A 25945-nucleotide genomic window follows, 5' to 3' on the forward strand; every position below is an offset into this window, starting at 1 on the left:
ACACTAATCTTACAGTTCCCGATTTCACCCACAACAAAGTCACACAATTTAGTTCAGAACAACCAATTGATTTCTTCTTTGGTGGGATTCCACATCCCCTTCACTCCTAAATCCCAGTCTTTGCATGGTGGACCTAACAAAGTACCTAATGGTATTGACCCTTGTGGAAACGCCTATAGAACATATGAGGTCTCATCTAAGGAACCTAAGGGGGGTTGTGAGAACTAGGTTTTTGAAACCAATAAGAGGATGGGAGCCAGTTCACATCATTTCCTCAAAATATCTAGTTTCTTAACACCCAGCAAATTTGTTCAATACCCTCACTACATGTGCAACACTTTATCCATAACAAACTCCTATCACATGTGCAACATCTTATCCATCATGAAAATTAGTAGACAAAACAAGAGTGAAAAATAAAAGGCTCCCCATAGTTCCATAGCGAAATAGACGGTTTATTCATCATTAATTCTCAATGATAACCAAAAATAACAACAACAAAATAATCGAGACTTGAGATCATCAACAACAAAATAATTAACATCAAAGCATATTAATACAACATATATGCCCAATTCTATGAAAATGGATGGCTCACTAGCCTAATTTCTCCTTATAAAGCACATTGTAATGATACAAAGTTTCATTCCATAGTCTCACTACAAATACAAAATACTAATATGCCAAACACTAGCCAAAAATACCCAAGACACCATATGCAAGAATGCTCCAAAAACTCCCTTCTCCCCTCCAAAACTTTAAGCGGAATTAACTCTCCCTAATTTATACATCATTACATTAACACCAGCGTAGATCCATCTTAAATATGGACCTAACATGAACATAAAGGGATCCAATTTCTTCACATGTAATATTTTTTATGAACTGACATTATTGATCCGAGAGGCTCATTTTATAGCCCAGTATGATGTGTAACGATGCCATTCTATAGCCGAGTATGATGTGTAATGATGTCATTCTATAGCTGAGTATGATGTGTCAAAGTTGAAATTTCGCTCATGTGGGCCTGTTAGCTCCGCTCTACAATGCCAAGTTTTTAAGGACAGAGACAAGCTTGGTCGGTGTTGGTGCGCTCAAAGGAAAGCTCACAGTGGTCATTTTCTTCTTTCTCCCTTACCCTGCTTATTCTCCTTCATCTCCGTTTGCTCTGTTTTTCCTCTAAACTCGACAGATTAACCCCTTCGGCCTTAGCCCTAAGCGATAAACCCCCAATCTTGCCATAAAACCTCAAACCATATGACATCGCACTCATTAACTCATCGCCTTTTATCTCCGCTGTTTATCTTCCTCGCTGATCTAACGGTTCCCACCACGCCCGATAAAGCAACGTGCACGATCATTCCTCCACCGTCCGATCCATTTCCGCCCGATCTGACGGCATTTGCTCTGCCCGCGCCCGTAACCTGATCGAACGATAGCCCGTGATGAGAGCGGTTTTTCTCTCTCATCTGCCGCTACGTCTTGATTGCTGAGTAGCATCGCACGCCCCTGCCCTTTTACTGCTCAATGCCCAAAAGCGGTGCGATCAATACCAAAACCGCCCGACCAATCCGCTCCCGCTCGTTAACACCTGCGTAGCTCCGCCGCCCGATCACCGTCCGATCTGTCTGCCAAAGATCTGACGGCCCCGATTCACCCCGTTATTACCATGGCCGATAGCCTCTGCCAAGCCATCACTGCCATCCATCTTACTGATCTGAAGGCCATCCTTCCCTCTCATCTAAATCATCCACTTGCCCATGCAGTCCACGTCCCCTGACCACTCCGCTTGCCTGAGAATGAAGATAACCGGCTTACTAGTACCAGTCACTGACAGACCCCAACAACCATGTTTAAACAGACAATGTGGCAAAGGGGAAAAAGGACGCAACATGACCCTGTGACTGCATTTATTAGTTATGGAACCCCACTGCTATGAGCACTCCAACTGCCTAAGAGGACAACAAAACACCTAAGAAAATCAGATTCATCCATTACAACAAGCAAACACAGTCAGAGACTCCATCAGGCAGTTAAATGCAGTTGGTGGTCGATTATGACCCCTCCATACCTAAATGGCTAAGTGCCCTTGTAATGTAAATCTATAAATACCCAGAAACAAAATGTAATCAAGGTTGATGGTTGGTATTTTGATGTAAGGTTCAACTTCTGGAGACTGTAGATATTTTGTCACTTGTAACGTTTCGTCTTCATTTTCAACTAATACAAGCTTCTTTTGCTATTAACTACTCACTTTCCATTTTCTTCTGCTCTAAGTTGTGCCTGATGTGATGTATTCTTGGTCTTTGAATTTTAGCACTAGAGAGTTGTCATCCTATCTATGTGTTAGATTATTGAATGTATTATTGAATAGGTTACTCAGGTTTCTTTCTATCTAGTGCAAGAGAGTTGTCATCCTGTCTGTGCATTAGTAGAATAGATTTACAGGCTTCTTACTGGTTGCAGCCGGCCATCACATGGTCTTATGCATCTGCTGGTATGGTCAGTATTATCCGTATTCACCCAATCTCTAAACTATGAGCATTTGGTGGTCTAAAGCCTTGTAGTCTGACGGTGTTCGTGCATGTCTGGAGTGAAACAAAGTAGAAGTGGTTATCTGGCTTGGACAAGCATCATTCCTTCCGAACTACAACCTAGGAGAGTTTCTTGGGGTGATAACAGGGCCAAAATAAAAAAATCGAAAAATACAAAAAATAATGTGAGCTCATAAAAACATTTATACCTAAAGAAATTGGATCCGACTCATTTTAAATCCGTATTTAAGATAAATATTTTAAATATTTCGTATAGTTGTTTAGGAAATAAATTAAGAAAAAACCAAATAATTAAGAAAAAAACCAAAAACATCGGTCATTTAAAAAAGAAAAAACAATAAAAAAAACTAATTAACATTTATGCTGAAAAATATAAATAAACACCTTAAAATAATTTAAAAATAAGCACATTCTCATTTTATTGTATAAATATTAGGAACAAATATAAATGAATAAACAAAAATCACATTATCAGCAATTTTAAATAAAAGGAAAATAAAAACATTTTTATGTAATTACATATAATCTTTCGTCTCATGCATGATAAGGTGAATTGAATACTACTCGGGATAAATTTATTTTCAAACTAAATTCCGTAGTCGTTCTCAAGGTAAACAATTTGAAGTGTTTACATAGCTTAAACACTAAACTGTATCATGATTTGTGATATCTAGTTTCAGTGATGTAATTAATGGAACAAGGGTGCTTTATAATAATATATAAAGAATTTATTCTTTCTTTATATAATTTAAAAAAAATTATTTAATTTTATCCATTACTTAAGGGATTTATTCAAAATATAAAATATAAAATTCATAATTTATTAATGATCTCTTTGAAATAATACTTCAAACATGAAATTCAAAATTCAATCCCATGTAAATTACGCAATAATTATTATATACATTGCCATGGCCGGTGGACAAATAAGTTCTATAAATTTTACCATCGGCTGATTTTCACCTGGGCTCCACAGTCCCTGATGAAGGATCGACACCTCCTGAATGGCTAGGACGCCGAATTTGGTGAGGTGTGTCCACACTCTCCACATCTACGAATGCGGGCCTTGTCGGCGAAGAAACTTGTTCTCGCTCACTCGTCAGCATACACACCACGCGGGACATTGTAGGCCGCAACGCTGCAGCAGCTTGGGTGCACAGAAGACCAATTTTAATCACTCTCATCGCTTCCTCGCACGAATAACTGCCCTCCAATGAGGGATCCATAAGTTCTAACGTTCTCTCTTCCTTATATAGTCTCCATGTCTGGTATTTGACCAATATCCACAAAATATAAAACATCAGTTAAGAATAACCATAATTCTATGGACGTTTTACTAGCAATTTTATTTTAAAGATGAGATCTGCGTGAGCCATACCGCCTCGAAAAGAAATTCCGTGTGTTGGGGCAAACTCTGATTCTTTCTTCCGCTGATAATCTCAAGAACGACTACTCCGAAACTGAATACATCTGCTTTCTCTGTGAGCTGTCCACGGAAGGCGTATTCAGGCGCCATGTAACCACTGCACAATGAAATCCACATATCTTAACCTTCTTAAAGTTATATGATGATTTCTCACAGATGTGAATTGTACTGGGTTCATATACTGTAATTTATTAATAAAGTTGGTGACATCAAGATATTGAAATCTGAAGAGAATTCTTACAAAGTTCCAGCAATCTGAGTGCTAACGTGGCTCTGATCTTCTCCAAAGAGTTTGGCTAAACCAAAGTCTGCTATTTTGGGTCTGTATTTATTGTCAAGCAAAATATTACTTGCTTTAATATCTCTGTGGATGATCCGAATCTCAGATTCCTCATGAAGATAGGCCAGCCCACGCGCAGTTCCAACTATGATTTCGTACCTCTCTCTCCAATCAAGCAAATGGCGTTTCGTTCTATCTGCATTCATTGCATGACAGCAAGCGAAAACCTTAGCAAGCTACATTGTAAAACTCGAACAGGTCAAGGATCTATGCAGCGACTAGGTAGTTAAAGAGAGATAAACTACCGAATAGAATCTTGTTGAGACTGCTGTTCTGGAGGTATTCGTAAACTAGTAGCCTTTCTGAGCTTTTCACGGAGCAACCAAGCAACTTCACTAGATTCCTGTGCTGAACACGACTGATAAGATTTGCTTCATTGAGAAATTCAGTGTCTCCTTGCCTTGAATCTATATTCAACCGTTTAATTGCTACCACTCTTCCATCAGGTAGAACCCCCTACAGCCATTCAATAAACTTTAAAATTATTTCCATTCTACGGGTCCCAAAAATCTAATTCGACAGAAAACAATAATATTAAGGCTTACCTTAAAGACGGATCCAAAACCTCCTTGGCCAAGCTTGTTTTCCTCATTAAAATTTGACGCAGCCTCTCTCAGTATGTCGTAGTTGATTATAAGTTCCGGGTTAGCTATAGTTGGTGATAAGTTAATTTCTCCTCCACCTGCGAAAACATTTAGATCGAATCTAATTATTTTTTGTTAAAGAAATGGATGTAACAGTTCACATGATACATGTTTATGAAGCACACACGAATGACTTATCAAATTCAGGACCTCTGCTTCTAGAAATGCGTTCCCCAGGTTTGCGACGACAATTCCACATCCAAAGGCCTGTGGCTGCAATTAATCCAAGCATAACGGCTACTACACTGAAAGAAATCCGATGCACCTTCAACATTTTGCCTCCTGCAAATTTGCACAGGTAGCTTTAGTAAAGTGGCTATGTTTTATTGCAGAATATGAACAAAACACCTATATCCCTTATCGTTGTAAACTACATGTGAAAGAAGATACCGGATACCGGCTGACTTTCACCGGGCGGTGGCGCTGGCCGCAATGGGATGAAGGAAGTATTGAAAAACCTAAAGACCTCGTAACGCAAAATGCAGTTCATACTTAAGTAGCCTGCTCCAATGACTCCAGATTCGCATCCCGCACTGGATATGGTCGACCGATGGGTACCGGATATAATCGATCGACCGGTATCTAAGCAGGATCGGCAGTTTGTTTGGGACAAATCCCAACAATAGGCTTTGCTGTAGATTTCCGGCAGACCCGGATAACCGGTTTCGAATATGTCTGTAGCCCAAAGTGTCTTACTCTGCACAGTTTTCTCGATAAGTTTTGACAGTACCTCCTCGGTAGTATTTCCGAATTGCTCTGGCATAGCGCTTACGATAGGGCTACAGGTTTGTTTAAACTTGCTACTCTCATTATAATCGTTGTGAAAATTATGATTGTCGTAACGTAAGATGCAACCCTCTATAAAAATGAATCCAGAAGTGCTTTGGCATTTCTGAAGAAGGCTTATTTTAGCTGCAAATGCCCACGATTTGCAATCGGAGGAATTGAAATCTGGTCTGCACTGGAAAAACCCGTAAACAGTACTATACTTGTTTTGTCCCTTAACATGAGTACTGAATCCACTGGTCGAAGTGTTTCCCATCAATGATTCCAAAACCAGGTTCAGATTACGATGGAAATCGTCACCATGTATATATTTTGTATTCCCACAAACACACCAAAAGGGAGAAAATATGGGAGTGATTTCAGCTCCTAAGAGATGCAGAGGCATCCATACAGTGAGGAAAAGTAAGATGCAGCCGATTAATATTTTCATCTTCATATAGGATAGGGCATTAGCTCAACCGCCTCTTCTCGATTCTTACTAATTTGATGAGACGTTGCAATGTTGCAGCATAATTTATTCATTTTTCGCAATGTTATATATATTCACTTTTCGTTTGCAACGTTATTGCATAACTTATTCATTTGTACTAACCCTGCTTTTACGGTTTTCCCGAAGACACGGCGGGGAATGAGCCACATGGACTATCAGAAAGAAATTCAAACCCCGAAAAGCGCGGGGGACCGATGTTATCGCCGTATATTGGGGACCGATTTTATCGCGGCATTAGTTTAACTAGATTGTTCTTTGCTTTGAAAATCATAAAATTTCGGTAATATTTTGATAAAAAAAAAATTTGGGATTTTTGTAAATTCAGTTATAGGTGTATAATTTCAAAATTTTAATTGTTCTTCAAATTTTTAATGGTGCTGAATTTATTTTTACCATAAAAACATGATTTAAATACTAAATTTTGATAGATGAATCTATTTCTAAAGTCGAAAAAAATTTAAACACAAATTTTATAAAATTTGTTAAAATTATTTTACCTAAATTCCAACCACTTATAACAGTTTGACGATATTCCTCCACCTCTGTAGAGGTGTCTGATTTGATGAGTTATTGCAATGTTAGCCTACTTTATTCATTTTCCTAACCCTGATTTTACGGGTTTCCTTGTGTCTGATTTGATGAGTTGTTGCAATGTTAACCTACTTTATTCATTTTCCTAACCCTGATTTTACGGGTTTCCAAAGAGGGGCCTGACTATGAAAAGAAATTCAAACGGCGAAAAGCGTGGCCTGGAATGGCTTCCGCCATTAACAAAATTCAAAGCATTTGCATGGTAGAGGCTGTGCTTTTGATAGGATTCTGTATTCGTGACAATCACGTCAGCGCGATGTATTAACGTTTTGTTTAGTTCGTGAGAACGTTTATAATTACAAGAGGAATTCGCGAATTCCAAAGGATAATTACAAGGAAGAGGCCAGCCGAAGCAGGATTGGAGTTTGAGGTACGAAATGTTTTTAGGAATTTTAATGGTAACAAAAATTTTGAAATGTGAAAAATGATAGGTTGTAAAATTGATGTGTAATTATATAAATAGTGATGATGATGATGATGATGATAGTGGTTACCGTTCACTGAGATTAAATTGGTGTATCGGACTTATAATATTTTTAATTTTTAATTGTTTAGATCCTCGTCTTTCTCGGCGAAATTGGTGTTGTAACTCTCTTTTTTTCTCTACGATCTTCCAACTTCCTTTATCTTGCATCTCTACAGTCTTTCAATTCTAATTTCACAATGATATATATTTCATAAATTATTCACTTTGTTTTTAAAAGTTTTAATTCTTATCCCTTTTTATCCACTGTCTTTCTCATGAGAACCTTCCCTATTAGTGAGTGAAATTTTCATTCGTGAAATTAATTATTATCACCTTATAACTTATTGTGAGCATGCTTTAAGCTTATAAGGTGTAATGGTGGAATTGTAAACTTATTTTTTATGTTTAATAATTATGTTGCGGCATTTCAACTCTCTTTAGTTTATTAGATAAGTGAGAATCTTATTTATGGAATTTAAGAGTTTGATGTTTAAAGTATTTGAGATAAATTTTTATCATTTTAAGGGGCATGTGTTTTTCTCAAAAAAAAGTTATTACATTTTAAAATATGGTTATATTTACGTGAGAATATTTTCTCGGAAATGATCTAAATAATTTAAAGTATGGATAATTAGAAAATATATTTTTAGCGTCTTCATTAAGTAAAAAAAATCATATTTGTATTGTTTACTACTTGGTCATATCAATGGCTGATTTTTAAAATAAGAATATTAGTAATTCTATTTCTCTATGTATTATTGAAAGAAATATCATTGATCTCATATTGCATTTTTAGAGGTTTATAAATAGTACTTTCCAAGTTTACATTAATATATGTGTATGTCAAAATAAATGCTTATAAATAATAAGTATATCTTAGCAGGCATGCAAAGATGGAAAAAAATGAATTCTATAATTACATATTTTTTAAAATATTGATTACAATATATGTCATGTTATTGTATAATTGTTTATTGCAAATGAAGTCTTGAAATAGAATAGAATCTTGCTTGCTAAAATTATATTTTTAGTTTTTGCACTTTTCCAATTTAGAGAATGGTTTCACGCCTTTCCCAATTGAGACATAGTTTTGTTTCGAGCCTCACTTCTAGAGAGTTGTGGTTTCCAACAACCACTTGAACCTCGATATATTTTTTGGTGTTGTAGAGTTAGATTAATGATGTATTACATTTTATTTTTCTAAACATGAATACTTTCAAGCTTAACTCCCAACTGTTATAACAGAATTGCATATAACAACACAAAAAAAATGACACTAGAAAATCTACATAACAATTGAAGTGACAAACATGAAAAACAAATGACCATCATCAAATATCCACTTGATGGACAAGATAAATTTGAAATATTGTCTTCCCCAAGGGTATATGTTGTTGATTTGTGGGATTTCTTTGATCTAAATTTTACATTTATTCATTTTGATATGATAGTTTTATGTGTTTTGATTTTGAGTAATAAGTGATAGTTGTGTTGGCTTCAGTAAAACTTACAAAATTTCATGGTTTTTTTTAATGTCCTGTCATATCTTTTAGGGCTTAGCATTTTTCTTGAAGAGTGTCATTTCCTTTGGTCATGTTATGTTATTAGGGGGCTTGCTTTTTTTGTGTGTGCCATGATTCATTCAATTGGGTGTATTGATGGGTTGAGAAGACCTATGCATGATTTGTTGCACTAGGTTGGGTGTATTGATGGGTTGAGAAGACCTATGCATGATTTGTTGCACTAGGTTGGGTGTATTGATGGGTTGAGAAGACCTATGCATGATTTTTTGCACTAGGTGTAAGCCACATGTGTCAAACGTTGGAAAAAAATATTGGGTGGATTTTGACGTTCATTTTTGGTACATAATTTTCACCTTGGTTATTATGTGGTTCTTTGTGGTTTAGCCAATGCTTTTCTAAATCTAGTTAATAAATTAATGTTACAATATAATTAATGTTAATGATTTGAAGGTCAAGGGTTGTTGGCATCTAGCATTGTTTCAGGCGGTTATCTCGGAACGGCTCCCGTAACCATGGTAAACCCCAACGAATTGGTCGACTTGGACCCGGAATTGGAAGACATTCTTTCTGTTTGGGGGAAGGAACCGACAGTACAAAATGTGGAGCGGTATTTCGGGGGGTTTGAATACTCCAAGTTAATCCCGGTTTCGCAAGGAAATAAGGTTTTGTCACAGCAAACCGGTAAGGACCATGACAGTTTTGCCATCCAGGCTCGCAGACAAGTACTCCAAAAGCAGCCAGCCAGTGGAGAAGCAGCGGGTAGAGTGTTCACAGCGGGTCATTCTCCCAGTTCTAAGGGCAAAGCAGGGTCGGGAAGATTTCTTCTTTCAGGAGGCATTGAGGATGTGGTAAATTTAGGGCTTGCTTCTGGGTCAGGCAGAAACAGGGGTTCTGAAAGGGTTTCTTCTTTATCTAGGGTCTCTCTACCGAGAAACCCTTCTTGTACAAATGAAAATGATGATGGAGGACGTAGCGGCCAGTTTGGCAGCCTCGAGGGCGAGCCGGAAGGTCTCAATATATCGCCGGATGGGAGATGTAAAGCAGATATCCTGATACCTGATAATTCTGGGCCTCATCAGTCTTTCCCGGAGGTAGAAAATCTATCGGTTCCGCCCTCGGAGGAACCAAAATGGACTGGTCCTTTTGAGGAAGCTAGGGTTTCAGCGGAGGGTTCTGGGAAAAAAGGGGGAAAAAGGAAAACCCAAAGGCCGATTGGATCCCAGGAGTTGGAGGGCAACCTGATCCTCGGCATGGAGGTCTCTATCGATGAAACCCTAGTAATGGCAGAGTGCACGCTGGTAGGCAGGGCAAGAGGTAAGAAGTTCTCGTCAGGCTTTTTGCAGACATGGGGAGAACATCGTTTTGTCCATGACAGACCCTTGGGGTTTGAAGCCTTAGCACTAGCTAAGGGCTGGTTTATGCTCAAGTTTGAGGACAAAGAGGCAGCGGAATGGGTGCTTGGAAGGAATTGGATTATCGACAATATACTAGTCCTGTTGAAAAAGTGGAGTCCCTTGTTCGATGCCTTCAAAGAAAAAACCGATGTTTTCCCGGTTTGGGTAAGGGCCTCGGGTCTTCCGTCGTTTCTTTGGACCGAAGCAGTTTTCAAATCCATCGGCAACAGGTTGGGAACGTATCTGGAGGCAGATATGTCTTTCTTGCAGACCAAAGATAGAGTGATGGCATGCATATTGGTGAGTCTTAATCCTAGCAACGGTCTTGCGCAGAAAATCAATCTCCAATACAAAGATTACGTTTTCGAACAGATATTGGACTATGAGCATTTGCCTTTTCGATGTCACCTATGCCATGAATACGGTCACCTTGCCAAGGATTGCACGCAGGCCAGAAGAAGAAGGCGATTCCGGAGGACCCCTTTTCCAAGCCAACCAGGTTTCAGGCAAGGACCCGTGCCTCAAGAGGAAAAAGGCATGACAGAGCAGAACGCTGAAGACATGGAGACGGAGGGGGGGCAGAATGCAGAAGTACTGGTGGATTCCTAGCCTCACGAACTGATCAAGGAACCAGAAGCTCAACTGGAGGATTCTAAGGAGGAGATTGCAAAAGTTTCAAGTGATGATCAGCCCGATGCCTCAGTACCTGAGAAGGGTAAGTGTCCAGATCCTCCTCCTTCCTCTTTTCTTTTTCCAGGGCTTATATCTGATAACCATCAAAATTCTCCTTCGCTTCATTCTTCTCCTAATAATGGTTTAAACCAAATCACTGATCATATTGCGGGCTCCCCTGACATCGACACCCTTTCGGCTGCCATGCCTTCCCTAGATTTAAATAGTGATGATAAGTGGCCTCCTCTTGGTCATCCGGTCCCTCAGACTCCATGCCCCTATAATCTTAGATCAATGGTTGGGAAGTCCGGGCCGTCCGTTTCTGTAGGTGGTTTAGGGGTTATGGCCTCCCAAAGCTTACCAAAAAACAAGAGAGGTAGAATTTCGGACCTATCAAAGGCAAAGCTAAAAGCGAAGTTGGATGTAGCTGATGGGAAACAATACTCAATTCCTGGGGTACTTAGAGCGGTGCAGAACCCCGGCTCAGTAATCAAATGATCCTGTCTTCATGGAATTGCAGAGGTTTGGCCAGCAAACCTAAAAAACTGGTCCTTAGAGATTGGCTCCTTTCCTCTAAATCTGACATTATCTTCCTTCAAGAAACTCTGGGAAAAGGGTCGGAAGTGGAAAATATGTTAAACTCCCTCCTCCCAGGTTGGAAATTTATAGCAATCGACTCATCAGGCCATTCCGGGGGGTTGGCAATAGGTTACAAAGAAGGAAGAATAAAGGTCTTGAACCTATGGGGGTCGAAACAAGTAATGGGAATGGAGATCATTTCCCCAGATTTTCCCCTTCCCTTTTTGATAGTTAATATTTATGGCCCATGCCAAGGTAGGGAGTCTTTCTGGAACGAATTGTTGAACAAATCTTTGATGAAATCGCCCCTATTGATTGTGGGAGGTGATTTAAATTTTTCAATAGGGCGCGCAGAAGCATGGGGTCCTTCAGCAAGGGAAGACCCCCTGTCGGATTTCTTCCTCAGTCTTCTCTTGGATAACAATCTCATAGACCCTTCCCCTTCTAAATTGAAACCTACTTGGAGGAATAGAAGGACTGGGGAGGACCGAATTGCAAAAAGATTGGACCGGTTCCTCCTCTCTGAAGGTTTAATCTCAAAGGCTCCTATTTTCAAGCAGTGGGCGGAGGAAATTGGAAACTCTGATGATTTCCCTATTTTCCTTGATATCTCCTGCCCTCCCCCTAAGCCTCCTTCCCCCTTTAAATTTAACTCTTCCTGGCTTCAAGATCCCTCCTTTAAAAATCTTTTTGTGGAAACATGGATTCATCCGGACAGGGATGCAAGGGAGGACAAAAGTTTCTTATTCATGGAGAATCTCAAGAGACTGAAGAAGGCAACTATTTCCTGGGCAAAGGATAGGAAGTCCAAACAGAATGAAGAATTAAACAGAATCAGGGAGGAGTTGAAAATTCTGGAAAGCACCGAGGAGGACGGTTATATCTCGCAGGCCTCCAAGGATAAAATCCTTCAATTGGAGAAGCTTCAGAACAAAATTCTTTTGGATAAGGAGGAAGAATGGAGGCTCAAGAGCAGGGCTATATGGTTGAAAGCAGGTGACGAGAATACCAGCTTTTTTCATAACTTTGCAAAAGGGAGAAAATCTGTTAACACCATCTGGAGCCTAAAAGATGAAGAAGGCAGGGAGGTAAATACTTTCTCAGGCCTCTCCGGTCTTGGACAGAGACACTTCCAGAGTCTTTTCTCAGATTCGGGAGAAGCCACAATAGCTGAGGTTATTAGAACTGCTCAATGTTTTCCAAGATTTGTCGAAGAGGATGAAGCAGAGGATTTATCAGCCCCTGTTACCAAGGATGAAGTTGAAGGAGCTATGAAACTCATGACTAAAGAAAAAATCCCTGGGCCGGACGGATGGACTATTAAACTCTTCCTTTTTTTCTTTGATCTTATAAGTTCTGAAATAACTGATGTAGTTGAAGAATCAAGACAGAAAGGAGAAGTTTACAGGCCTTTCAATTCAACTTTCATAGCCCTCATTCCTAAAAAGGATGATCCGGAGACCTTTGAAGACTTCAGGCCGATATCCTTATGCAACTGCATATACAAAATTATTGCAAAGGTGATAGCTATAAGAATCTTTCCCATTCTGTCAAGGAATATCTCAATGGAACAATTCGGGTTTTTGGATGGGAGACAAATCCATGAGGCCATAGGAGTAGCCCAGGAAGTCATTCACAGTGTCAGGCAGCAGAAAAAGAAAGGGGTGGTTTTCAAAATTGATCTATCTAAAGCCTATGACCGAATAAACTGGATTTATCTTCGGATGCTGCTAACTCACTTGGGCTTCAACTATTCTTTCATCAGTTGGATAATGGGCTGTATCTCCAACGTCAGCTTTGCGATCCTTATTAATGGAGCTGCCTCCCCTTTTTTCAAAAGCCAAAGAGGATTAAGGCAAGGATGCCCCTTATCTCCTCTTCTTTTTCTTCTAGTGGCAGAGGGCTTAAGCAGGTTGATTCATAAAGCCAGAAGAGAGGAGAAGGTAAAAGGTATTGAGGTAGCAATTAATCTTTTCATTTCCCATCTCCTTTTTGTCGATGATGTTCTGCTTTTCACAAATGGATCTATCAATGAAATAAAGGAGATTAAAAGCATAATTGATCTGTTTCTGAAAGCTACTGGCATGCAAATTAATCACAGGAAATCTCAGGTCTCTACAGCAAATATTGAGAGAAGGGAACGATCCTTGGTGCTAAATCTTTTCCCCTTCCATCATCAACAGCTGGAATCCCCTTTTAAATATCTGGGCTTTTGGTTAAAACCATCAGCATACAAGATAGAGGACTGGAACTGGCTCATTGCTAAGATTGAAGCTAGAATCTCTCACTGGAGTCACAAATGGCTGTCCAGAGCAGGCAGATTAACCCTAATTAAATCAGTACTTCTAGCCATCCCTGTCTACTGGGCAGCCTTAACTTGGGTTCCGAAAGGTGTGATGGAAAAAATCAGGAGGATCTGTAGCAAATTCTTATGGGCAGGGGCCAAAGAAAGTTCTGTTCTCCCATGGGTAGCTTGGGACAAGTTGGCAAGACCCAAAGAATGGGGAGGATGGGGAATAAAAAGGCTCCCTGAGTTTAGCCTTTCTCTGGCAGCCAAATCAGGTTGGAGACTTATTTCGACGGAAAATCTTTGGACCAGAGTGGTCAGAAGAAAATACATAGACCCTGTCCCTCTGGAGGACTGGATCAGAAGCCAGGAAAAGAGGAAAAAGAATGTTTCAGTTGTATGGAAAGCAACGGTGGAAGCCTTCTCTGTGATTGAACAAGGGCTGGCTTGGAAGATAGGTGACGGAAGACATTGCAGGATTGGAAGGGATCCCTGGGTAGGCTGTAATGAAGCTTATGCCCTATCCCCAGGCTTACTCAGGCATCTTGATCACAAGGGCATTTATACATTAAACCAGGTGGAGAAAATTGGTCAATCCTCAATATGGGGTCAGGCTTGGAAGAGTGCAGAAGACCTGGGAATAAATATCAGGTGGAAGAATGAATGGTGTTCTTACATCCAAGAACTCCACCGTTCTAATGTCAGGCTCAATAACGAATCTGATCTGTTGATATGGGCGCAGGGGGATACAGGAGAATATACCCCTAAGGAAGGATACAATTTCCTTATGCAAAAGAAAGGTTGGGGCAATCCAGATTGGTGGTCGAAACTTATATGGAAGCTTAAAGGACCTGCAAAAGCTAAGATTTTCCTCTGGTGCATGCTAAAGAGGAAAGTTCCAACCTGGGATACTTTGCGAGCCAGATATCTAGTTGGACCAGGGAGATGCCCTTTGTGCAAAACAGAAGAGGAATCTATTAATCACCTTTTTATCTCATGTGCTGAATCAAAAAATATTTGGGGGGAGATAGCTAGTCTGCTCAACATCAAGGCACAGCTGGGCGATGAACCTTTGGAAGCAGTTTGGAGTAGGTGGTGGAAATCCTTCCCGGAAGGGAATATGAGAATTCTTCCTCTTATTTACTTTTGGGGGGTGCGGATTGCGAGAAATAAGAGCATGTTTCAAGATAAAGACATCCCCATCGCAGTCACAGCGATAAACTGTGCAGCTATCTACTCTGCCATCCCTGTTCCCGTTCCTAAACCTTCCCAAAAAGTCTCAAAGCCTGTTAACATCCAGGAGGGTATTCCTTGGGCCTTTTTTGACGGGGCCTCCCAGAACAACAAGGCAGGGGCAGGATTGTGTATTCACCTTAATCAAGATCATTCCCTTAAAGCCTCTGTAGGCCTTGGATCAGGCTCAAATAACTTTGCTGAGATATCTGCTTTACGCCTTCTTCTATGTTGGCTTCTTCACCGAAATATTTTCTCAATCCAAATTTTTGGTGATTCTATGAACGTCATCAACTGGGTCAACGGAAATGCTACTTGTCAAAATCAAATTTTGAAGATTATTTTGGTGGAAATACAACGCTTAAAATCCTCTTTTAACTCCTTCACCATATGCCATGTATACAGGGACAGGAATGAGGATGTCGACAGGTTTTCTAAGGCTGGTGCTCAACAAACTTTGGGAGCTGGTCAATAACTGAATACAGGCAGGGTCAGACCATTGTTTCGACAGATCCACCTTTTGAACAGCCTCAGTGAGAACGTCATCATTTTTATTTTTGCTTTTTGGCCACGGATATGTCCGTCATTACAGCCCCGTTCACTGTCTTATTTTATCATGTTTTCAGTTTGATGCCAGAACTCAAGTATATTTTCCTTTTCTTACTGAACATATCAGCACTTCTGAAGAACTGTTAACAGTTTTGTAAGAGGTTGTTTTCTTTCTCTGAAGGAGACCTCAAAACTGCAAAAATGTATATATGTCTAGTGTTCAAAGACTCGTTTCAGGAGGAAGAACAAACAGTAATATATATGACCATAATAGAGGAATGTCAGATATCTGAACCTTCTACAAACAGTCAAAAAGGACTGTGATTTTTGTGTTTTCTTCAGCAGAACAATCTTGCATCTGGACTGCAAGTGGCACACAGTATGTAACTTTTTATTTTGCTTAATAAAAAGTTGGTTTTTTTCTTCGGAAAAAAAAAATTAATGTTAATGATTTACAAGTTTTTGATGATGTGGGATAATATATGTTGTACTATAAAAAACAAAGTTGATTGATGAGAAAAATTAGAGTTGTAACTCACGTTGGATGGCTTTCCTGGTTTCTTTTTCCAACTAAATATTTGTGCATTTTGTGATTATGATTTTTTTACTTTTACTTTTATTAGTAATTTGTTCATGCATTTTTTTGGTATTGCCTTCATAGATTAGCAAGCATGAAAGAGAAGAAAAGTAATTCCGCTAGTGTCTTTTTTGTTTAGTTTTAATGAGTTCCAAAAGGAGTTAAAAATGTAATCAATAGTATATTTTTTCGTTGGGATTTTAATGAGTTGAGAAAAAAGTAAAATTTATTTTGGTATAATCTTTTGTTGTTTTAACAAATGAAACAAATGGAGAAGAGTAAGCTCTATGGATTTCATTTTTTTATGAGTAGGAATAAGATGAAAAGGAAATTCATCTGGAAGAAATGAGTGGTATAAACAAGAGGCATCAAGTTCCAAGTTGGTGCAACCTTCCTAAGTAGAGGAAAGTAAAGAGGTTATTAAGGTAAATTTAGTTATCCTAGTAATATCTCCAGGAAGGATAAGATCACCAGAAAAAAAAAAAAAAAAAAAAAAAAAAAAAAAAAAAAAAAACATGCTACAAATAGAAAGACATAAATTGTGACGGCTATGGCGGTAAACAAAGGGAAGGAATAAAAAAGGCATAGAAATAGGAACTAGTACATTAGTAACAACAAGCTTCAATAACTATAAAGAAATAAGAAAGTGATTTGGATCATCCTCGAGATGTGGTCAAAAGTGAGAAGAAGAGAGAGATATTAGACTTAATTTCATTTCATGATGGGTTTGTAGGAGGATTCTTTGGCCTAGAAAATATCAAAACATGGACACAAAAATGGTAAGATGGTGTTATTCTAAGGTATCCATTAAGGGTAGGCTCTATCATTCAAGTTACTATTTGCAATAAATAAGCGGTTAATTCTACAACCTATGGGTGTCGAACTTATGACACATTGAAGAAAACATAGATAGTTAACAATGAAAGTGAAAATGCAGAAAGTGACATAACATTATATGTTGAGATTGAAAACATGACCTCAAGTTCAATGAATATCCCTAAAAATGTCACTCGTATCTATAAAAACAATCCAAAAGTCAAGCCCCTTGGTTAAATCACATAGAGAAAGAAACCATGCATAAATTAGGTAAGAACATGATCATCTACTTTATTTTTTCTTTTGGATTTTTGGATATGATGTACTAGCTACATACGATTCAACTCTTACTTATGACATTAAATTAAGTTATTTTAAATCCGTGTTTTGTATACATGCATGTTTGCATCAGTCATTATTCCTTTTAATAAAATTCAACATAATTAAAAGACTAACGTATGTAACCTTCTAGATTCATCATGGGTGTACTTATGACAAGGGTCAAGGGGATTTTGTTGGCATTATGATAAAGGTGGTGTCCTTGACAGCAACTCACTCAGATGATAGTTCACAGTGCAGCAAGTCAACAGCAAAGAATTATAGATCACACTCCAAAGAATGAAGAAAGAGAGGTATACGCTGTTTCACTTTGTCCAAGAGGCGTATACACGTGGGTTAGCAGAACAAAAGAAGTGTATAACGTATACATGCACTTTCACAAGAAGAAAAGCATGTACATGTTGGAAAACCAAGTTTATTTTGATCCAACGTATTTGGTCTGAGCTATTTGGTCCAAGGTATTGACCCTAGGTATTTGGTCCTAAGTGGTTTTGGTCCAAGGTATTGTGATCCGGACTTAAATAGGAACGCAAAAAATTACAAAGATAACCATAAACACAAATATGCAGTGGAAATAATACTTCATTTCATTAATGTAAAACACTGAAATATCCTTACAAACAGTAATGGAAATAAACCAGCTAGGGCGATGGTAGCTTATCTCTGAGAAGAGATTTGTGGTGGCTACATGCCTCTGAGCTGTGTTAAAATGAGGCTCGAAGGCCTATTTATTGTTGAGAAACAATGGAAAACCCTTAACATTCCAAAACCTAACCCTAGAAGATGAAATGCCAAACTGTGGGCCCTGTTTGGGTAAATTGGTACATCAACTTCCCGGGGTCGTAACTTTGGCATATGATCTCCATTTGACGCGTACAATAGCTCGTTAGAAAGACCTATCCGAGCACTACCACTTTGGGAAGGTAAACATTGGTCCATGGACCCATGCCGCCCCCAGATTTCCCAAAAAACGTCGTTTAGGGCGTCAAAATGGCTCTGGAAGTTCAGGACCTGAAAAACTGCTAAAAATAGTAAGTTGTGCTACAATTAAGGAAACTGAAAATGCTGAGAGAAAAAATGGTGGGGGTCCAGGTGGACTTGGTAGGTGGCCACCAATATCCACCTGGATCATTCCTCCGACCTCAGGAAGCAATGGTCCCCATTCCATTGAGTTCCTCCATGAGATGAGGAAAATTTTGTTGAACTTGGTCCCTAGTAAGCCACTTGCCCTGGTGAAGGAGTTGGCATGCTTTGACAACTCTATACAGTTGGATATTCTGTTGGAAAGTGTTCTTGATTTGTGTGTCCATGATCCAATCAGTTGCAGCTTGTTCCATGCAATCTGGATTTAATTCTATGGGTGTGAGTTGTTCTGCAATGTCGGATGTGTCTAGCAATGGTGGAAAGTATGGCCGAAGGTGGTCAACACTGAACACTAGGTGCAGGCCAAGGAATGGAGGAATGCTGAGCTCAAATGCAGTGTCTCCCACAGCCTTAGTAATGGTGTAAGTACCAGAGCGGATTGGTCTCAGTTTCCGATAGGCTCTAGTAAGGCGTTCCTTTTGCAAATGCAACTAGACTTTGTCGCCCAACTGAAACTTGTGTGGCACCCGATGTTGATCATGTCGCTGCTTGTACATGGCATTTGATTTCTCCAAAATGTCATGGACCTGTTGGTGAATATGTTGGATGTGCTTAATGAAGCTGGTTGCCTTGTCTTTCTTGGACAGGACATGAGCCGAATCTGTGTGAGTAGCTGCAAGTGGCATGGCCACGTCAATGGGACATAGTGGTTGGAATCCCAAGCCCACCTGAAATGGCCTATGGCCAGTCGAGCTGTGAAGAGCTCGGTTGTAGTTGTGCTGAACATAGGGGAGGCTCTCGTCCCATGTGCGTGGATGCTTTGAGTTGTACATGCGTAGAATGTGTACAATCATCCTATTGACAACCTCTGTCTGGCCATCAGTTTGAGGATGGATGTTATACACATTTTCGGGCACTGCAACCCCAATCATAAATGTCCATAAACCAAGGGCTCCTAAGTACCTAAAGGTGTTGTTCTAACCCCTAAAAGAACAAGGTCAACTGATTACAACATCTCCCAGAAGTTCTCCATGAAAAACTACTCATAACTGGTCAAAACTGGACCATTTCACCTGCTCCATGGTCAAAGTGCGTTGCATCCCACCTGAATACACATAGTAGGTGCGATGCATGTTGAAAAGACCTTCTATGGGGTGCGATGGGTGAGAGTGGACAAATGGCAGGGTCAATCCGCAAGGTGGAGGAGCATGGAATCTTCTAGAAACTTCTCCTGTGACACTTGCCTCTCTACATTCGCCTAGGGATGAGTAAGAGATCATCAATCTCCAAGTGGAATAAAAAACTTTCAGAGAGAGGACACTAATCAAATCTTAGAAGCTGACTCACCTCCCTTGCAAACATCTATATATGGATCCCTCATCCCAGAGATCCAGAGGCTGGAATTTTGTATCTTGTAAGGAAGTGTTGTTGGTTTCTTGGTGCAATATCATAGTGTTGGGTGATCTAAGCTTTTCATGAGGTGAAGAAGGGCTTTCTTGCTGAGAGGATGTTGCTTGGTCAGAACAATTGGTTGTAATCCTCTTTGCTCTTTCTTGATTATCAATAAAGCTATTCAAGTTTTCCTCCAAATTCTTGGATAATTGATGTTATATGCATTTGTTTGGTCAATATACATCTGGTCCTATATTGTTTATTATAATAGATCTATGTTATTGGATAGTGTTATGCTTCTTTGATTCTACAGGTGCTCTTTGAAGCTGGGTAGACGAGGAAGCGAGTGGCGAAGACCTATCAGAAGGGAGAGGAATCGAGCAAGGAACCAAGCACAAGACAGAGGTTGGTCTCCTTATTCCCCTCTTATCTATTTCTCATAAAGGAAAATGAAAGTAGTTTTTAGTTTGTTTGTTTCTAAGGTAGCTACCAGCCTTAGTGGGACTAGCAGCTCTGCATAGACACTAGTTTTCCCGATAACAAAATGGTGACTCCGCTGGGGAGCGAATAGATTTTTTGTTTATCTACATTTGTTTACTTTATAAACTTACAGATGGAGCCTGAATTCAAGCCAGCTAGCCTTCGAACTGCATTTGCTATGCAAGTGCAAAGTAGATCAATGCTACTTCAGTCTATCTCCAGGTTTTGTTTATGAATTAAACAATTGATTTACAAGCTCTCTAATTTCCCTTGTGGTGGCTATAGTAACCTCCTTATATCTACCCCTGTGATTGATTTACTGATTACCACATGCTCGGCCTAAATCCCTGAACTGAGCTGCAAACTGTGACCCGGAACCCAGCTAAAGTCTCGTCCCTGGTCCATCGCATTGTGTCTTCTTTGAAACCTGAATGCATTGCACTTCTCGAGTGTAGTAGGTGCATTTCATTTCAATTTCCCTGTGCTACAGGTACGCTGATCAGACCTCTTCTGCTCTTAGATTTTGGCTTCTGTGTTCATACTTTTCAGCTCTATTCAGAAGTTTTGCTGCCTATAGTCAGTACAACTCTGTTGAAACCCCCTTCCTTTCCATTATTCCACCTCCATTGTGCAAAGAACTGTAAATGTTTTTATGTATTTTGAGTCATTTTCAGTTTTCCTTTACAAAGAAGTAGCGTAATTATACTGTCGATTCTTGATTTGAAAGTGTCGCAAGTGTCGTTTTCAGTCATAGAAGAGAATATGATTGTTCTTGATAATCGATTACATTGTTAATCTTGTATTTGATTTGAATTAGTAGTTTTTCAAGCGTCGAAAGCAAGTTTTCAATTCCAAATAACAAAGTGTCGTCATTGTCCTCATTTTGTCTTGAAAAGAAGCTTGTAAGTAATTGTCGCTTTGAAAAATAATTTAGATTTGCACTTAGCTTTCTTTTTATCATTCACACATTAAGAAGGCTGAAAACAAATACATGCATGTGCATTTGCATTTAGACTGTTTGTTGGTTTGATTTAGGACAAGTGCATATAGTGTGTGCTCTCTGCTCTTTGTTGAAAGAAAATCATCTCTATTTCCTTAGTAGCTAGGATTTTCATTGCAAAAAGAAGATTAAACGAATGTTTATCATCTAAGATTGCATTTTAGGAATTGTACGTCTACATCATGCAGTGAACCTCAAAGGAAAATTTCTTAAGCAAGATCAACTATAAAATAAATTTAATGAATCTAAAAACGCTTTGGAACCTAACGCACAACATCTAGAAGTCTAGGCTAGAGACGTATTTCGGCGTCGTAAAGCCTGGTAACTGTTGTTTTCACTGTCGGTTGGGTCATTCCTCCACTTTGAGATGATAAGTGCCAGTACGGACTTGTGCTCCCACGTACCATCGAGTATATTTTGGGAGACCATAATAGGCTATATCCTTTATCCATAGGAAGTCGTGTCTGCCGCCCTATCGATCGCAACACACTAAACACAGCATTCGGGAAGATTGATTGTTGTATCGTAAAAATTATTCTGCAGTTTTGCGATTGGTTTGGTAATTCCTCTGTCTAGATTTGCAGAGCAGTCCCTTTTGTTCCTTTTTAGATTCCTTAAAGGAAAAGGTCCATCTGAGCACTTGTCACTTCAAGCTCATTAAAAATTGAAGGCGACTAGGGTCATCTTTTGTTTTTTCTCGACTCTTAAAAATTGAAAAAACAAGTTGTGTCAAAGCGTCTAAAATTTATTTTAATAGGAATAAACATCACCTTTCCTATGTTGGTCTTAGGTTGAGAAGAATGGAGTTCACCAACCAAGGAGTTCCCCTTGGAGGAAATCCTAGCCCCTTCTCCTCTTGGGGAGATGTTGGTGCACCCCATATGGCCACATTGTCTCTTCTAGGATTGACAATCGGCTTTCCCATATGGCTCTTCTCAACTTCTGTCGTTCAGAACACCGTGATTCCTGAACAATCAAGTCAACAACTAAACGATACCAGAGTTACCCCCCAACCCTCTACTTCGTCCAATTCTTCCTCTCCTCCTTCCTCTTCGCTTGATGAAGCTGGTAAAGCCCAAAATCAAGTAACTGAGAAGAAGAAGGAGAAGAAGAAGAAAGAGAAGAAGAAGAAGGAGCCAAAGGCGAAAAGGGGTAACCAAGCATCGTCTAGCGAAAATCCACACACTGCACCGACCAGACCTAAATCGCCATGTGTCATTTGCAAAGGAGACCACTATCATCGAGATTGTCCTTGCATCCCTCAGATCTTAAGGGACTAGTCTCCTCGTTTGCACAACCCGATGTCATCAACCTGTGACGATCATGTTGAGCATACACCGTCAATTAGTGAAAGTGAAGCCCCTGGACAAAAAGGAAAATATAAATTTCCTTGTAAATTGTGTGAGGGCGATCACACCGTCCACCATTGTCCCTTCTTAGACAAAGCTAAAAGAGTTTTGGACGACTGTTCGGTTTCACCGTTATGGCTTCCTCCTAGATATAAGAAACTCTTGCCGAGTCCGTCACTAGTTGAAAATCCGGCTGACATGCTCTTGTGGTTGGCCGAAGCGTTTATCATTGAAGATAAACCATCTGAATCCACACCAAACGAAAGTCAAAAGGTCGAGGTGGTAGTTGACCCGGTCTTGCCTTCAGAGGATCAATCTTCAGATGATACAGTCACCGAAGAGAACAAAAACGACACCATTCAATTTCTCTTTGTAAGCACAAACTCCGATGAAGATGGGGGCAGTCTACCCGTTCCTTCACCGCAGGAAGGAAGTTTGTTAGAGTCATATCCAGTCGTCTATTCGGTCCCACCTTCAAGCAACCTGGTTGTTTCCTTTGACTGGAATCTACTAGGCAGACCCCGTTTACTGGCTAGTGTACCATTTCGAATCATTGCTCAAATATATAGAATGGTCATGGCCAGTACCATCATAGATGAAGGGGGTTCGTGAGTATCCTTTCCTCAATTGCTTGGAAAGCGCTTGGTTCGCCATTGCTTTTGCTTGAGATGAGAAATCTAACAGGATTTGACAAAGGAACCAATCGACCGTTAGGGATCCTTCCCAATGTGTCGATAACATTGAGAGGGAAAACCATTCACATGAATGTAATGGTAGTCCACGGACTCCTGGATTATAATCTACTCCTTGGACGAAACTATATTTATTGCATGGGAGCCATTGTCTCCTCACTCTTTAGAGTAATGTGTTTTCCGCACGAAGGAAGAGTGGTTAAGCTCGTAGATCAGCTTTCATTCCTCGGTTCACACATAGAAAATATTCATATACCAACCTTGAATGGTCTTTTCACGCAAGGAATGTCTCGTCAATCTCCATTCCATCCTCCTGATGAGCGCGAGTGATTCAGAGGATATGACTGAAACCCAGGGGGCATGCACCCTGGTCTGTTTCTGCAGGAAAACCTTAGGTATAGGGTAGGTTTCCGCAGAGGATATATGACTAGTCTGACACACCTGTCTATTTAGGAAAATGGGATTAGGCTGGCATAAGATTCCCTCGTCAAAGTTATGTGAGTGGAGGCGTCTGCGCCACTCACCTTTGTCTATTTCGGTAGACATTGCCGAGGAAGTGTTTTGTCTATGGTACATATAGAACAATCTTTGGTAACCTGGAAATTTTTCGCTATACCTGGGGGCATGCAAACCTTTCGGCGTGCAAGCAAAGAGTGACCATTTATTTTTTAAATTTATAGGTCCTCTAACCCTTTAAACTCGTAGGATTGGTCGTTTCCTAACTTGCATAAAGAAAGGATCCAGAGCAAAGCTTTGTAAGGTGCAAGCTCCACAAAAATGGCATCTTAGATGATACATCCTTATTATACGACTAGATCGAGCAGTTTTAACGTGGAACTCAAGCTCGTTAAAAAATAAACATAAGCAATGAGCAAGTGTTCCCCCAACATTTAAGCTCATTAAAAATGAACCAATTTCTGGTAAATAACCATCGTGAATGTATTATCATCAGCCTTTGAAGCCTTGGTCGTGTTCTCATCATCACCTCCACTCTGTATTCGCCGATCATTCACCTCCACTTAATTGTTTACCTTTTTGAGGAATAGCTGCGAAGAGTGATCCTGTTAGCAATTCTTGTGACACTGCCATGATTAGAAACTTCCAAACCTTACCTAGAATCAGCTGCTACCCGAATCTATCACTCGTTCCTCAAAAAACGAGTCTCCTTTAAGCTCGTTTCAACTAACTTGTAAAATATGAAAAGATTGCCGAGCCATTGGCCTCTCCAGCTCGTTAAAGTGACCGGAAGTGCTATCCCTCCTTTAGATTTTAATCTTTTTGAACCTGAGGGATTATTACACAAAAAGATCGAGTGCTTGTTTTGTTTGGCTCGTTAAAATTACCGAAAATTCATCCCTTTTGTATTATTTTATACTTTTTCAAACTTAAGGGATTAGATGAAGAAAAAGGATTTTTGGAGTTTCCTTTATGTCCCTTTTCAGACTCTCTAAAATTGAAAACGACCGAGTTATCTTTGTCGTTAAACTCGTTAAAACCGAATAGCGACAAACTTGTCCATAACAGACAAGAACGAGTTTCACTATCGCTAGGCTCGTTAAAACATAGCGATGGGTTTGCCCGAAGGGAAAATTATAGAACAAGAATATGTTATCCTTCTCAAGCTTGACAAAAATAAAGCGGTACTTGTTAGCAATGGCTGGGGAAAAATTGGGAAGAAAACTTGAAGAAACTTTATTGGTAGCAAGTCGCTCTTGAACATAACACTTTCACTGCGCATCCGAGTTGGGTTGGGTTGTTCCATTCACTGGTCACATCACCATGGTTCCATCACACCATCCATACTTGGGGTTAATGCTACCAATCCATCATGTCAGTGTCTCCGATATGTTCAAGAGAAGTCGCTCAAAGAATTCACCTGTGTCTCACCCACTGTAATACATTTACGCTCCATTCTTTCATGACTGCCACCCTGAACCTTATATCACCAGATCATTTTCAACTCCATTAAAATCATTTGCTCCATTCCGTGTCATTGATGTGGGATTCACTAAGGCCCTCCTATGACGGATCACTTCTTGTCGACATCAGCTCATTATCCAAGAAGTCGATCTAGGAACAACCCTTTCAGTACTTTGAAGCTTGCATGCCTCATTGGAAAGTTTCTCACTTCCAGCGACAGGCTTACATCAATGGCCTTCGACCGAGAGATTTTGCGTGGTGTTTGATGCCAAGTCCCTTATTCACACCACGTGAATTGTACTGTAGTACCTTGAGGGTCATCATCATTATTGGTGATTCCTCTCGCTCCTGTTAACAGCTTACGTCATTGGCTGGTAATCAGGCAATGTCTTTCCATGTTCGACTCCAGAACATCTCTCACATGGATCGACTTGTACTTTGAGTGAAGATCGAACGAGATTGAAGACCCCGGATCTAGTTTCATCCATCCGGGCTGCGATATATATTTAGGAAAATAAAAACATCAAATGTACATCATTGTTGCACAGATAATCATCCAATCTAAGGGATGATGGCTCTACCAGAATCATTAGTATACACTCAGACGATTGTCTGTCTCATGTACATGAAAATGAATTTATAAAGCTGAGCATGGGAATGCTCGCCTCATCTAGATCATGAAAATATTATGAAAATAATGTATTGTATTGTATCTTATTACAGGTCACCTTCCAGCTTGAAAAAGCTTCGGATCCTCATGAT

The 25945-nt window shown here is 39.8% G+C and overlaps 1 protein-coding gene across 1 annotated transcript; it reads right to left on the minus strand.

The window, feature by feature from the left end:
* Window positions 1-3514: 3514 nt before the first annotated feature.
* Window positions 3515-5728, minus strand: LOC149256326 (cold-responsive protein kinase 1-like). Its single transcript, XM_089455315.1, has 7 exons — window positions 5356-5728; window positions 5116-5247; window positions 4867-5003; window positions 4564-4777; window positions 4223-4457; window positions 3934-4078; window positions 3515-3820 (listed from the first exon to the last, which is right to left on the minus strand). The coding sequence occupies exons 1-7, from the start codon at window positions 5726-5728 to the stop codon at window positions 3515-3517; spliced, it is 1542 nt and encodes a 513-aa protein (XP_089311441.1).
* Window positions 5729-25945: the final 20217 nt, after the last annotated feature.

The sequence above is a fragment of the Pinus tabuliformis genome, chromosome 7 (genome assembly GCF_031772625.1).
Source record: "Pinus tabuliformis cultivar Carrire ecotype Pingquan chromosome 7, CPIR1, whole genome shotgun sequence".
NCBI classification, from domain to species: domain Eukaryota; kingdom Viridiplantae; phylum Streptophyta; class Pinopsida; order Pinales; family Pinaceae; genus Pinus; species Pinus tabuliformis.

Bases quoted from the DNA above. Each gene is read 5' to 3' on its own strand.
- LOC149256326 (XM_089455315.1), bottom strand. From the start codon at position 5,728: ATGCCAGAGCAATTCGGAAATACTACCGAGGAGGTACTGTCAAAACTT. The intron at 5,248-5,355 runs GTATCTTCTTTC...GCAAATTTGCAG, and splicing joins TGAAAGTCAGCCGGTATCCG to GAGGCAAAATGTTGAAGGTG. The intron at 3,821-3,933 runs GTATGGCTCACG...GTCAAATACCAG, and splicing joins CGGAATTTCTTTTCGAGGCG to ACATGGAGACTATATAAGGA.